The sequence below is a fragment of the Acomys minous genome (assembly GCF_964271855.1).
Source record: "Acomys minous genome assembly, chromosome: 2".
NCBI classification, from domain to species: domain Eukaryota; kingdom Metazoa; phylum Chordata; class Mammalia; order Rodentia; family Muridae; genus Acomys; species Acomys minous.
In genome coordinates this window covers 4172501-4188143 of record NC_140484.1, presented here as the reverse complement: position 1 = coordinate 4188143, position 15643 = coordinate 4172501, and the positions used below count along the sequence as shown (strand labels likewise).

Genomic DNA, 15643 nt, shown 5'->3' with positions numbered 1-15643 from the left:
ATGTGTGCAGGGGCCAGAGGTCAACTAGCAATCTTGGTCCTTAATTGCTGTTTGCCTTTTGTTGCCAGTGTCCGTGTGTTTGCATGTGCCTGGGTTCACCTGGGCAGACACATGTGTCAGCCAGAGGCTGACACTGGGTACCTTTCTCAGTTGTGTCTCCACCTAACTGTCTTGGCCAGCACCCCATGGAGATCTGTCCATCTCCACGTCTCCATGGAAACACAGGCGCATCTGCAGTTGGCTCTGTGAGTGCCCAGGATCAAACTCAGGCCTTCATGGGCACACACACTGTGTTCAGAACCATTCACTGACTGGGCCATCCCTGCCCCCTCCTCCACTCCCACCCCCTCACCCCCACCCACTCCCCACTGCCCCCTCCCCCACCCACGAGATAGAAGGGTCTGGATGACAGTTATCTTGTTTAGTTTTAGACAGGGGTTGCTCTGGTACATACAGTTATTAAAGGTCACTGAACTGCACATCTATGGTCTGTGCATTCTACCACACACACAAAAAGGCAGAACAACGGGGAACTTGTGATTCTGTAATTTACAGTCTTAAAGGAATATGTTCTTCTTCCCTCAGGCTACATAATACTAGTATCTAAACTCCATGGTCAAGAATGGATAAAGAAACTGTGGTACATATACACTATGGAATACTACTCAGCTATTAAAAACAAGGAATTCCCGAAATTTGTGGATAAATGGATTGAGCTAGAAATGATCATAATGAGTGAGTTAACCCAGAAGCAGAAAGACTCAAATGGTATATACTCACTTATATCTGCATACTAGCCCAAGGGGCATGTCCCACGAAAGCCTTCACTTACCAGGAAACTGAGACAGAGGGTAGGACATTCTAGTGGGACTCTAGATGAGAGAAGCATGGGAGAATGGCAAAGTAGAAGGATCCAGAGGGTCCTAGAAACCTACAAGTAGAACATTATGATAGGCAGATTTGGGCCCAGGGGTCCCGCTCAAACTAAGGCACCAGCCAAGGACAATACAGGCGGTAAACCTTAAACCCCTACCCAGATCTAGCCAATGGACAGAACATTCTCCACAGAAGAGTGGAGAGTAGGATATTACTTTCTCACATACTCTGGTGCCTCACCTTTGACCATGTCCCCTGGAGGGGGAGACCTGGTGGCACTCAGAGGAAGGACAGCAGGTTACCAAGAAGAGACTTGATACCCTATGAGCATATACAGGGGGAGGTAATCCCCCTCAGGAACAGTCATAGGGGAGGGGAATAAGGGGAAAATGGGAGGGAGGGAAGAATGGGAGGATACAAGGGATGGGATAACCATTGAGATGTAACAAGAATAAATTAATAAAGGAAAAAAACACAAAAAAAAAATAAAAAAAAAATAAACTCCATGGTCTGAGTTCCCTGGGTGGGAGCAGCACCAATTGCATCGACTTGTCCTGAAGAAATGAGTTGATACAAGTGCAGTCACCTTGGACGGTACACAAGGAAGCCCTGGGGACTCTTAACAACCTCCTGTGTCTTCTCTTTTAACCAGTAGGGAGGGGGCTCTGAACACACTCCACTTAAAATCCCACCCGCCACCTGATATGTGGAGTAGCAGGCCAGGTTACCAGGTACCACTGTTAGGAGCTAACCTGTGCTCCCGCCGCACCTCCCACTTCGTATGTTAAACACTAGCCTCCAGGGTCTCAGAATTTTTATTTGGACATGAAGCCTAAAACTGAGGCCATCAGGGTAATCCCTACGCCAATATGATGGAATCCTCACAAGACGGTGGCTGTGTGAGGACAGCCTTAGAGAGGAAGTCCTCAGAAAGAGCCGGCCTTGCTGACTCCTTGCCCTCAGGTAGCTGGCCTCCGGAAGTCTGAGGGATGAACGTGGCCTATGAAAGCCCTTGTGACACTGTGCTCATAGCCTGAGCAGGAGAGCCCTCTGTGGGCGCCCCAGGCCCACACTTACTGCTGCTCTTGGTGTAGAGCCTCAGGAGCTCTGCCAGGCCACCCTTCTTCACCATGGCTGCACTGCTCAGGTTCTCCTGGTCTAGAACCTTCAGGAAGTCGTCCAGCTCCGTCAGCAGCTGCTCCAGGGCTAGAAGCGAACACAGGAGAGCAAGGTCAGTGGCCGCAACATCCCACCCCTGGATCCATGGTCCCCGCAGTAAGGGATGTCTGTGAGGCCCGGGAGAAACACTGGCTTGGGAAGGGCATTTTCAGCTTCAGGGTCTTGGTGGGAGAAAAACAGGCCTTTGAATTTAAGAAAGAAAACCTCAAAGGGAGTCACAGGGCTACCTCAACTTGCTGGAGGAGTGACGGTGGCCTGGATGGCCCAATATTCTGATGGTAACACCTCTGTTACCAATGTCTGCCTTCACAGAGTTAGCAAGGAGAGGAAAACAGCCTCCAAAGGCCTTCGCTGGCTGATGAACTGTGCTGGCCTGGGCAGTATTTACCATTCTCATCTTTCAAGGGACACTGGTCTTGAAGCTTCACTTTCTTGCGTCATTTAGATAGATACCTTTTGACAGATACTCCTACCAAAGCAAACACTATTGTTCTGCTAAAGGAACATAGAAAATGTAATGACCTTCTGGTATACCCTTAGGTCAGGGCCTCACTCAGCCTCCATCGGGAGCTTGTGTCCCATGGATGGCACACTATACAGAGCCCCACACACTGGACAGTGTGCAGAGAGTAAGAGACTTTGGAGCACTTGGTCCTAAATGGGGTGCCTTCTTCAAACCTCTCCCCTCAGGGCTCAGGGAGCTGCGCTGAAGAGGAGGCAGAAAGATCATGAGCCAGATGGACGTCTCCAAGGAAACAGCATCTTCTAGACACAAGACTGATGGTACATATGAACCCACAGATACTATAGCAGCTTGCACAGGGTCTGACCGTTGGCAGGTATGAACCCACAGATACTACGGCAGCTTGCACAGGGTCTGACCGTTGGCATGTATGAACCCACAGATACTACAGCAGCTTGCACAGGGTCTGACCGTTGGCAGGTATGAACCCACAGATACTACGGCAGCTTGTACAGGGTCTGACCGTTGGCAGGTATGAACCCACAGATACTATGGCAGCTTGCACAGGGTCTGACCGTTGGCAGGTATGAACCCACAGATACTACGGCAGCTTGCACAGGGTCTGTACAGGTCCAGACAGAGTCCTAGTGCTAAGGCGGGAGTAGACACAAGCTCCCAGTCCTGACCCAGAAGCTATCTCCAGCTGACAACAGCTGGCATAGGAAAGATGAGTTTTCTGCCATGGTGTTTCACTGTGAATATTAACCACACTTGGAGGCAGGCCCCGCACTCAGCGGTAGAGAGCCAACTCAAAGCGAACTCAATGCTTTTTTATGGGCATGTTTTTATCTTACTGGCCTCTTGCTTGTATGTTATGGGTTTCCGTCTTTGTGTTTTTATGGGGTTTGTTTATGCATGTGTGCATGCATGCGTGTGTGAGTGCGTGTGTGTGTGTGTGTGTGCATGCATGCGTGTATGTGTGCGCGCGAGTGTGTGTGCGAGCACGTGCGTGTGTGTGTGTGTGTGTGTGTGTGTGTGTGTGTGTCTGAGTGTGAGGAGGCTTCCTGTGACTCTTACTTGCTTTTGTTTTTAATTCTGGTTTTGTTTTTGCCTGTTTGCCTTCTAAGAAGAGAGAGAAAGAAGGCATGGATTTGGATATGTGGGGAGGTCGGAGGACCCAAGAAGAGATGAAGGAAACCATGACCAGAAAATACTGTATGAAAAAATATTTTTAATTAAAAAAGGGAAAAACCAAGTCCTTGCATCACTGAAAGGCTAGACCCCTAAGGCTGGCCTTAGTGTGGACGCCCAGCTCTCTAGAACACAAGCCCGTTCATGTACACGGACAACAAAGATCTCGTCCTGGTTTGTGCGTCCCCAGAGCCTTACAGTGCCACCCACACATTTGTTGTCACACTCTATGGCCAAGCCTATGCACCCCACCATCTTGGGATTCACACATTAAAGTGTGAACCTCTTCTGTCTAAATCCTGTCCGTTCCTCAGGCTGTGCCTCCTATGGCTTCCTCCCTGGGGCACCCTGCCTAGCCCTCTACAACAGCAAAGCTCCCTGGGAATATAACCCCACACTACAAGCATTGGCCCTCTTGGAAGGCTACACTGTGGTCCAAAAGACATCTGTGCTACGTTACACAGATGCTGCTGGCTTATCCGGGCGAGTCCTAGTCACCCAAGAGGAAAGAAGATAGAGGAGGCAAGCAGAGAAGACAGGAGGACGAGGCAGGGGCCAGACAGGAGTGAATTTGACACATACTGGCTCTAAGGGAGAAGGAGACTCCATCAGCCAAGGGATACAAGAGAACACTGTGAAACGGAAACAGTGTGGGAATGGGTCATCTTTGGAGGCCTCTGGCAGGGTCAGAGTGCAACGGATGCTTTGATTTTATCTCTAGGATTGTAAGTTAATGAGTCCGTGTTGCTTGATAGTTATGAACAGTGAGCTCGATAGTTAGTCACAGCATGCTCTTGTAATGCTCAGTGCGTCATCCTTTAGCTGCCTGTGGCAGTGTGTGTGCATGTCCACACTCAGTGAAGGGCTCTGCACTTAGCTTACATTCCCAGAGACCCACAAAATGTCCAGTATGCACTAAGTGAGAGAAAGAAAGGAAAACAGATCCACTCACTTCCTGTGCAACAAAAACACTCTATGGCCAGAACCAAGAAAAGCCAACTACTGGCCTGGGTCACAACTGAAGGGAAGCGGCTGAAAACCCAAATACACGGCATGTCTCACCTCCCCAAAACACCAGAAAGACACTTTCCCAAAGGATCCCCTTTACCTTTCTAGCTTGTCTTTTTACACATGCATACACAGATATATATGATCACACATACCTGGGACCTGGGCCTTACACAGCTGGGCCAGCAGAGATATATACAGTCACGCATACCTGGGACCCGGGCCCTATGCCTGCTGGGCTAGCACAGATATATACAGTCACGCATACCTGGGACCCGGGCCCTATGTGTGCTCAGCCAGCACTGTACTACTGAGCTATGTCCCCTATGCTTTTCAGATTTACAATTCTTGTCTCAATTGGTCTGACTGAAGCCAAGTTCACTGAGTAGAGTACTGTTCTAAAGCTTAGACCCTAGCTCTGTTTCCCTCCACCCTCGCCCAGAGGCAGCCTCTGTATACTCCTCTCCAATAAACCTCCCACATGAAAAAGAAAATAACATAGACCCTAGCAGATTACCCATCATTGGGAACCCTTGTCAGTTTTGCTTTCCTGTGTTCAGCCTGAGCTTCCTGTCTTCTTTAATCCTTCTTCTTCTTCTTCTTCTTCTTCTTCTTCTTCTTCTTCTTCTTCTTCTTCTTCTTCTTCTTCTTCTTCTTCTTCTTCCTCTTTCTTCTTCTTTCTTCTTCATCATCATCATTACCTTCTTCTTCTTCTTCTTCTTCTTCTTCTTCTTCTTCTTCTTCTTCTTCCTCTTCTTCTTCTTCTTGTTCTTCATCATCATCATCAATTTTTCAATATAAGGATTGAACCCAGAGCTTCACATGGGCTCAGCAATCATTCTGTCGGTGGAACTCTAACTCTGCCTCTTTTTACTTTTTGAGACAGGGGCCCACTGACTTGCTCAGGCCTTGAACTCACTTTGTTGCCCAGGCTGTCTCAGACTTGGAATCCTTGTTTAACCTCTGGAATACTAGCTGGGATAGTACAGGCTTGTGTCAACCAGGGCTGGCTTGGGCCACACTTTAACAATGTCATCTGGGAGCCAGTGAACAGTTGGGAAAATCGGTTGCTGGAAATCTGAGCCTTTTTATACCTCTGACTGCCCCCATTTTCCTCGCATTGGCAATCAGACCCACAGCCACACCAAGTGGGTTATAAATAATGAGAGAGAGACAGACAGAGACAGAGACAGAGACAGAGAGGAGCACACTGGGCACACCAGCAGGAAGACAGAGATCCTGGGTAGTCAAATGTGCCAGAGGAGCCTCTCCGTGGAGCCTCCACTTTGGCCTCCGGGTTTGCTAAGGTCAGGAACCACGGTATTCTCATTCAAAGCGACAGTGTGGCAGGACCTAGGCAGATGGACAGAGGAGAGGCAGCCCTAGCAATGGCTAGAGTGGAATTAAACAGAGGCAGGGAGAGCAAAATGACAGCTCCTGATGACATAAAGTGAGAGACAGCCTGTAAGCCAGCCTCATGACCTGTAACACCGGCAGTCAGTCGGCAAGCAAACGTGGCCTGCTGATAGTTAGCAAGTGCTTAATCAGGATTGGTGTCTGCCAGCCCTAGAGAGCTTGAAAAGACAGAATCAAACATCCTGAAAGGACAGGCCTTGATGGTGGGGCAGGGTGGGGGGGGTGAGAGGGGGGCGGCTGCTGAATTTTAAACAGCAACTTAGAAGCTTCCTATCTGCTGAGACTACAGTGAGCAACGGAATGCCAGCCTTGCACTTAGCTCTGGTGGACAAGAAAAGTGAAAGAGCTTCGTGAGGAAACTGGGGTCTAGGCTGTGCTTTCCCTGAACTTCTGGACCTCTCAATGAGGCCAGGCCTCTGCCATCACCTCAGAACCACACAAGAGGAAAGAGGGTGACGCTGGAAACGCCTCTTCACTTCCTCATCCTTCGCCTTTCCCCAAACCTACCCAATTTCTGGAAAAGAGTCTTTGTTTATGTTTCACACAAGCAAACAGCAAACTAAGGCAAAGGGTACAAAGCATATGCCTGGCCCTGAGGAGACAAAAGTGACCCAGATGGGTCCTCAGCACCCACAGGGCCGTGTACTGAAGCCAGCTTAAGATAGGAAAGTCTTTACTGTCCCAGGAATGCAGAGGACCAGGCAAGGTCTAGGGGTTAAGCAGCGAGAAGAATTTACAAATTGGTCATGGAGGCACGCACAGAGCTTACTGGGTGAGTGACTGTGTCACGAGCCCACAGAGCGTGGGTGTGGGTGGGGAACGGCTTCAAAGGAAGAACTCGAGTCCAAGGGTCAGAACTAAAGACAGCGAGCGAGCAGAGCCACCCAAGAGCGTCCTTCCAGAAAGTGGAGATGAGAGACTCTGAAGACAGCGGGGAGAGAGACCAGCATGCAGGGAGACCGGTGAGATAACCGCTCAGGAACAGATAGATGTAAAACGACTCATGGTGCTGCCGGCTTGACCCTCAGCAGCTCTCACAGCTACAGCTGTGGGAATGGAGCTCCGAGGCTGGGCTGTAACTCAACTCATTGCCACCCCAGGTTCGAACCCAAGCACGTCCAAGTTCAGAGGATTAGCTGTCTGCAGAATGTCAGCTGGTGTCACTTCGGTTGAGCCACAGCTGCTGCATCCTGACCGTCATAGTCAAGGAGCAGGAGTTCACAGAGAGCGAAGGTGAGAGGAGACAGGTGATAGGTGGAGCCACGGGCACCTGGAGAGCATGCTCTTAGATGCAGGGTCTGCAAGGGAAGACGCTCAGAAGCAAGCAGCCTAAGAGGCCAGACATGCACCCTACAGACAGGCAGTGGAGCCAGAGGCTGACCTTCCTGGCCAGGCAGATTGCGGGGAGGGGGGAGGGGGGTGTAGGGAAGGGGGAGGGGGGTGTAGGGAAGGGGGAGGGGTGTAGGGAAGGGGGAGGGGGTGTAGGGAAGGGGGAGGAGGTTGTAGGGAAGGGGGAGGGGTAGACACAGCTGTACCTAGTTGTTCTCCTCTGTCTAGAACATTTAGAGGAAGTGCAAGCATTAAGAGACATAGCTTGAGGAAACAAGCCGGAAGACCCCTGTGAGACTCCGGGGAGCAGCATGCGCTTTTCTGGGCCCACATCGCTTTCATTCTGCTCAAGTGGCCTCTCTATGAAGCCACAGGTGACCAACTACACTAAGCTCTCTTGTTGGCTCCATCTCCTCTGGCTCCTTCCTGTCCAATTGTCCCAAGTCATGTCAGGGTAGGCATAAGGCCCGGTGGTCAAGAGTCAGGCTTTGTGGATTTGTGTACCGTACTTTTCACGTCACTGGGAGGAAATACCTACAAGTACAACTTGGTTAGAGGGTACAACCATGGCCAGGAAAGCATGAGGCAGCTGGTCACACGGCGTCCATGGTGGGAAGCAGAGAAAGATAAACCTTGACACTCATCTCACAGTCCCAGTCCATTGGCTGGTGCCACCCAACACTTAGGGTAGGCTTACTCACCCAGTGAAACTGTTCTGGAAACACCTCAATAGGCACACAGAGGATTGTTTCCATGGTGAGTCTAAGTCATATTGACAATGAAAATGAACCATCACAGACATCTTAGCAAGGTGCCAAGGACCCAAGAGGCGGCCAGCCTTCCTCTCCAGACATCTTTCAGGGCTCCGGCCACCACAGGCTTTTGGAAATAACAGTCAACAGAGGCAACGCTCCAATTTTCACCAACCCCTGTGACATTCTTCAACCCCCAGGGCTCAGAAGGGCAGGCCGCCTCTCAGAGGAATGTGGCTGCTCCATTGAGGCTCGGGGGACCCTGCACACCACATTTCCTTCGCCCCCACCATCCTCCACATTGTCATTTCGGTTTCTTCCTTGTCCTTTGCTGGATGGAAGGGAAAATAAGAGCATAATTCATTCTGGAAACTGTAGGCCCTTGTGTGGGCTTTCCATCTTGGCTCTGTTAAAGTTCAGGGTTGTCTGCTCAGGGTGACAAATCGTCAATGAGATTCTTGTTTGGGACTTCCAAGGCCCACGCAGAGCGAGACTGTGCAACTGCCGGATTCATCGCCCTCCTCCTCAGGAACCCCCCCTCCCTCCAGCTCTCCTCACCCTGGGCAGTTACTGTGTTCCCAAATGAAAATGTCTCCCCAGCACACCAAACAGGCTGAGCTTCATGGGTCCCCTACAGTCTCAGGCAACACTTTTATTTACACAGCTGCATTTACTGAAGAGCCACAATCCAGCCCGACTTTCCTTTCAAACACCAGGCTAAGCAGACCTGTTCTTTATAAAACAAAACAAAACAAAACAAAAAAACATATTCCAGAAAGACACGCATGGGTGCATCCTTCTCCCTTCTCCCAGAAGATTCTCAAGGCCGGGTTACCGGGTGCCAAGGTGTGGGGGCCAAGGGGAGGTGGGCATGCTGGGAAGGACTTCACGAGAAACATTGGCATCACCCAGAGGGGAAAGTGACGCTGATAACAACTCACAGGTTCCTGGAGAACAAAGAACCCTCGGGTTTGCAGGGTTCGTACTTAGAAAAAAATACCACTTCACTCCACTTGAAGAGAGATCAAAACCCAAATGACCCATTTCTGCAAAAGTGCCAAGAATGAACCAACCTACTGTATGTGTGTCCCCTAACAGGAAGTGGGACTCTTTCTTTCACACAGTGTATGTGTACACAGACAGACACACACGGACGGACACACACCCCATCTTGACCATTTCACATTTACAGTCCTCTGGTATGAAACACAATGTTGTGAAACGATCGCTGTTATCTAATGCTGGGCTTTTATTTTATCAGCCCCAGCAGAATCCCACTCTGCAGTCATTTCCCACTCCTTCCCTCCCACAGCCTGACACTAAGCTTTTCCCCTCTCTGTGGTTGGCCTGTTCTGGATATAGCTCATGGATGGAATCAGATACAGCATACGAATGGCCTCCTGTCTTCCTCCTTTCACAGAGCATTATGGTTTCAAGGTTCTATGTTGCGGCAGGTGTGAGTACTTTTTTCTTTTTATGGTAAATATAATTCTATTCTGTGGATTTGTTACATTCTGTGTATCCATTCATTGCTTTTTTTTTAAACAAAGATAATTTATGGAGATAGAACTCACGTGCCATATACCTCACCTCCATTCACTGTATCATGCTTGGCAAACATACCAAGAGCCAACGACCACTATCACAATCAAGATACAGCACATACCCACTGCCCAAGAACGAGTCTTTATTGCAAACCTTTTGTCATGCCCAGAACATGGGAACCGCTTGACCTTAAGAGCTCAGCTCCTTCAACGTAACAAGAGGCATCTATGATGCACAAGGACATAAGGGAGATGTGGCTCTGCCATGTGTCACCCTGACTGACAGGGTTGGCATGGCTTATCCAATGGGCTCCATGGGCATCCCTCCCAGAGCTGCACACTCAGTTGAAGAGATCAGATTCCTCAAGAGAGGAAGACGGCTTTTCCTTGCTGTGTAGTATCCAGGAGTCTTGTGCTCTTCCACTGGCCTTCCTACACAAATCCAAGATGTTTCTATATCTTCACGCCAGTGAGTTGTCTTGAAGACACCTCATTGCTGACTCTAAGTGACTTACTTCCTCAAGTACACTCAGCACTTTGTCACACAGAGACATTCACACCAAAGGTGCAGGAGGAATCTTAAATTATCCTTATGCCAGGGTGCGTCCCTAGCGACGCCACCATCACTGCTCTGGTGGTGGCTCGGGGCTTTGAAAACTTTAAAAGTTTACCAGGTGGGCCTAAAGTTCCCTCATGGCCAGATGACAGAATAAATAATTCACCAGAAGACAAATGCCCTGCCCTTGAGATCAGTCTTTTTACCTCATAAAAATATTTAGACATGATCCCTTCAAACTGTGCAACTCAATTCTGATTTATAGGCTGACCTCTGTAGATCCACACCTGTTACACGAAAACTCAGACACACTTGGAAATGTTTTTCTTTTTCCTTCTGGACAGGAGGACATAGAAGACAAGGAATAAAGATATCCCTGTATTTACACACCACCCAACTCACTTCTCTGTCCTGCTGAGCAAGTGGACGCTTAAGCTCCGCTGATGAGCACTCCTGAGGTTTCACAGACACCCCCTCAGTGGACCTGAGCCGTAAGGGACTGGGCCAGTAATGTAAATTGTTTTCTCTAGTATAAATACTCCAGAATGCATCCTTTATCTCAGGCACCAAGAGGGGGCTGAGGGGAGAAGGTTTTACTAGCAGTGAACGCTCTGCTCACCATGGGCTTGACCTTCAGGTCATCTGGCCATCATTTTTGTAAGATCTGTTTTTCTTCATCTATCTTTTGAGTCTCATCACTTAGCACACTTTCCTTATGGCTCACCCTCAGAATTCCCACATTAGCCGAGTGAGCGTGGGGAAGGAGGACAAGGCACAGATGCTTGCTGTGGCTCACATTTCTGGAGAAACAACTGGAATGGCTCACAGCCGACTTCTCAAACAGAACAGACCTCCCTGGGGAGCAGAGTCCCAACCCCAAGGACTGGGCCCTACAGAGGCTCACGTGGTAACAACTGAACACACCACATCAAGCACACAGTGGCGGAAAGGGTTCAGCCTTCTCCCACAGTGCCTTGCAGCATGCCTGTCCACCCAGCCCAACCAGCAAGGCTATCTGGTGACTCACACGGTTTTTTTCTTTGCCCCATGAAAGCTCTGTGTGGGCAGGGACCACATATGTTCAGGGATGGCTTCCACCACCATGCCGAAACAAGCCTTTGTGCAACGTCAGAAAACACCTGTTAAACACAATGCCTCCAGACAGATGGATGGACAGACAGACAGATGGACGGCAACACACACATACACACACACACACACATACATACACACACACACACACACACACACATACACTGCTCCTCCCATTAAAAGGTGAGGACCCGCCAGTCTTTGCCATAATTCCAGCCCCCCACCTGGGATGCGCAGGCAGGGGTCTGCCCTGTAGCCGACGGCCTGAGAAGACGCAAGTCATGCTCCTAACGTGGTCCTCTGGGAGGACTCTCTAAAGTGCACAGAGGAAGCCAGGGCACGCGGAGCTCCACACTCCCTCCCCTAAGCTCTTTAGCCACGCAAGGGCACGTGAGAGCAAACTCAGGACACTCCAGGTCTCTGTGGCCTTCAGGGTCCAGGCCAGACAGAGAGGCTTTGGGACTAGAAGGCCTTTGTTCCCTACCCCAGTGAGGACATTCCTGGGATGCACTCTGTTACACAAGCAGCGTCATTCAGAGTTGGGGGGGGTGTATGTGGGTGGGAGGCACAAAGGCTTGTCTGGGTGTCCCTCCACACAGTCAGACACAAAACAGGCACAGCCTGCCTTAGTCTCGGAGCAAGGTAGCTGGGTGTCGGTGAAGTCTGGGGATACTGTGTTTAAGGAAAAGCTGGAAAAATGAGAGGAAACGTTATCTCTTGGTTATCCCTTCCTTCCTTCCTTCCTTCCTTTTTCCTCCCTCTTCCCTCCTCCCTTCCTCCCTCCCTCCTTCTGCCCTCCCTGTTCTTCAGCACAGGGTGCATGGGGAGAAGGGGTAACCCTTACAGCCACTACACTGGAGAGAAGGGCATACACCCAAAGGTGGTAAGGAAAGATGCTTGCACCACTCTAACTTACTGCTCCTCCCCACAATCCAGCCAACGTAGCACGAAGCCACTGAACTACACACTGCATAGGTCTCTGCTACCAAACCGTCAAGATCAGCTCCAGCAAGCCGACTGCCGAGTGAGCCAGCCAGGGGGCACCGGTCCTTTCCACTCGGTGTCCAAAAGGCCCCTAGGCAAGAGCCCTTCCATCAGCTGCCAAGGAAGCCAGGCTAGAGAAACAGGCCCCCTAGATGCTCTGCCTAGCATGAACCCTGGTGCCTACTGGACCTGGAGTGTCTCTCATGCCCCCTGCAAAGCACCAGGGAGCCCTGGAGCCAGTCCTCACCTCCTGGGCACCTGGAATGAAGGACTGAATCCTGCAGTACTTTCATTTCCGTGTTTGTAAGGGAGTGTTGGTGAGAGTACCTACCACAAGACCGATGTGAAAAGAGGGAAAACAGCCTCACTAAAAGCTTATATTAAAGGATGAATGTCAGCTATTTGGTAAAATTCCAACTCCATCTATAAGATAGTATAAAAATTGCCTACACTACTTTATCGTATGTATCATTTTCATGTGCATGTATGCCCCGTGTATGTAGATGCCCCTGGAGCTAGGGTACAGAAGGATATGAGCTGCCCGCCACAGGTGCTGGGAATGCAATCCTGGTCCTCCACTGAGCCATCGTGTCTCTAACCCCACCCCCACTCTACTTTTAGCACACACCTGTGCACTATAACTTCAATAGAGTGGCTCCCAGAAGGCGACTGGACACGCTCCCATTTGGTATTGCAGGACTACCAAACTGTCCTGGCAGAGGGCGGGAAGGACAGTGTAGGAAGAATTTAGGTTAAGCCCTCCCAGAAACTCGCAGTACTGAGGATGGACAAGGAGACACTTTGACGGAGTCCTGTGGCTCAGGACAGGTTTCAACAGGCTAAAACTAAAAGTGGGTGTGGGGAGTGGTGTGGAGAGGTGGCTCAGTGGTAAGCGCTCTTGCGGCTTTTGCAGAAGACAGGTGTTTGGTTCCCAGCACACACAGGACAGTGCCCACCTACAGCTCCCCCTCTTCTGGCATCTATGAGCACCAGGCATGCACATGGTACACGCATACATATACAAACACTCGTGCACATAAAATAAATATTAAGAAATCTTTAAATCCCAAACTGACACCAAAACCACGAAAGGAAAATCAGTGCTGGCACCAGGCTGGGACTTAGGTGGCTGCTGGATCTTTCTCTATCTTCTCATCTCTGGGCCTTCAGCAATGCGTCCCCGATGAGAGAGCAGCCACAATGCTACAGACATCGCTGGTCTGAAACGAACAATCCAGGAAGCAGATTCGTGTGGCTGCCTTCTCTTCCCCCACCCCACCCACCCCACCCATTCACCCTTCTGCGGCTAAGTTTGGGCTGAGGATGTAGTTCATTGGTGGAGTGTTTTCCTACGATGAGCAAGGCACTGGATTTGACCCTAGCTCCACAAACAAACGGTTGCCAGGCGTGGGGAAGCCCCTCCCCCCACTTATTAGTTATACTCCTTTTGTGGCTGTGACCAACTATCTGACAAAATCAACTTACAGAAGAGTTTATTTTTGGCTCACATTATAGCGACCAGTTCACCATGGCAACAGGAGTGTGGGGCAGCTGGTCACATGACATCTACAGTGCTCAGCTCTGGTTTTTGCACTCCATACCCCTGTCCACGGGTTGGCACTGCCCACATTCAGTGGTCGTCTCCCCATTTCCGTTAAACCGTTCTAAAATCCCCCTGCAGAGCCAGTATTGTGCTCCCATGGCTGTTTGAACTCCCCTCAAGTTGACAAGAGCATCAATTGTCACGCCCCCTATCGGCACTTGTGCTTTGAGTAGAACCAGGATCTTTACCACTGATGCCACAGACAGTCCCGGAACTTTGGATCTAACCAATCAAGGCATCTCATTCCAGCAGCCATTGATTGGCTTTGGGTTGGAAGTGTGATCAGAGCCAAGCCAATGAGCATCAGTGTCAGAGCTCCTAGACAGCGAACAGTGTACTCCTGGTTGGCTGCTGGCCGCTGTGGCCATCTCAGGAAGAAGCCACCTTAAAGGGAAGCAGACACTGAGGAGCCCAGACAGCACCGTCCCAGCACTCAGATGCAGCTATTCCTCCAACTAGTTCTGTTCTGCCACTGTGTGTAGCTGGGCATCTCATTGTTTCGGGCAGAGTGGGTTTCCTTCAACAGCAGGTTTTCCTACCCCGGCACATTTCTGACCTTGGAATCTGGGCTGGGTAGTCTTCATATGAAACCCCACTCTATCCTGTGAGGTGGGGGTTATCAAGCCCAGATTTGGAACCAGAGGAACCGACCCAGTTCTGCCAGGGTCACCAGGCTCTTCTGGCCTCATTGCACTCATCTGAGCCTGCTCCACGCTGGGGAACTTTTGCTTTCAGGAGACACAGGGGACAAAGGTGAACCTCAGTGGTAAGCATGCACTTAGCATGCAGGGGGTTCTGGATTTGAGTCCCAGGGTCCCTTAACAAAGCAAACAAGAGGCTACATAAAAGAGGAATTAAAAACTAATCCAATAAAAACGTGTGGGAAAAGATCCAGGGGGTAACATTCACCTTGAGAAACTAGGGCTACAATGTTACCAAGACCAGGGATGGGGGTGGTGAGGGGGGTGGCATCTGAGGACAAGTGCAGAAAATAAGAAAGGAGTGTGTGTGTGTGTGTGTGTGAGAGAGAGAGAGAGAGAGAGAGAGAGAGAGAGAGAGAGAGAGAGAGAGAGAGAGAGAGAGAGAGTGTGTGTATTGTGAATCCTAGGATGCAATATGAATTACAGATCTGACCATAATCACCATTTAAAAAGCTTGGGAAACACCACTTGCCACCCATAAGGACAGCAGATTGTAGATTGTTCTGTGGTACAGGTTCCCCAAGCAGAGTCTGAGAAATGCTCAGGAATTGAGTTTGTTAATATTCCTACAGTAAAACACACAAATATTTGTACTGAAGAAATAAGCAAATGATAATGTTGCCTCATTATTTCAGGGAGGAATTTGTCTCCGCCTAACCAAAAGAAAACAAACAAAAACCCCTTTGTTCAGTCTGGGGTTCCGGGAACTAACGGGGCTGTGAACCTGGAGAGGGGGTGTTAGTTACCCAACAAGAAGCAACGTAAGGTTGGAAGGATTATTTTGGCTCACAGTTTGAGGGGGTACGGCCCACTGTGGGCGGGGAAGGCATGATGGTAGGCAGCTGCATGCAGCCCGGACTCGCCACTGCTCACAGTGTGATGGAACAGGCCAGAGAGTGGGCAGGAAGTGCAGCTAGGTTATAAAACCTCCCCTGACGAGCTTCCTTTG

General features: G+C 50.0%; 1 protein-coding gene across 3 annotated transcripts in view; it reads right to left on the bottom strand.

The window, feature by feature from the left end:
• Positions 1-15643, bottom strand: part of AFAP1L2 (actin filament associated protein 1 like 2) — a 100680-nt gene that overhangs the window by 36966 nt on the left and 48071 nt on the right. For all 3 annotated transcript variants that reach the window (XM_084762860.1, XM_084762858.1, XM_084762859.1), the window contains one exon: positions 1954-2082. In XM_084762860.1, the coding sequence (XP_084618986.1) occupies positions 1954-2082 (129 nt within the window). The remainder of the gene's footprint in view (positions 1-1953; positions 2083-15643) is intronic.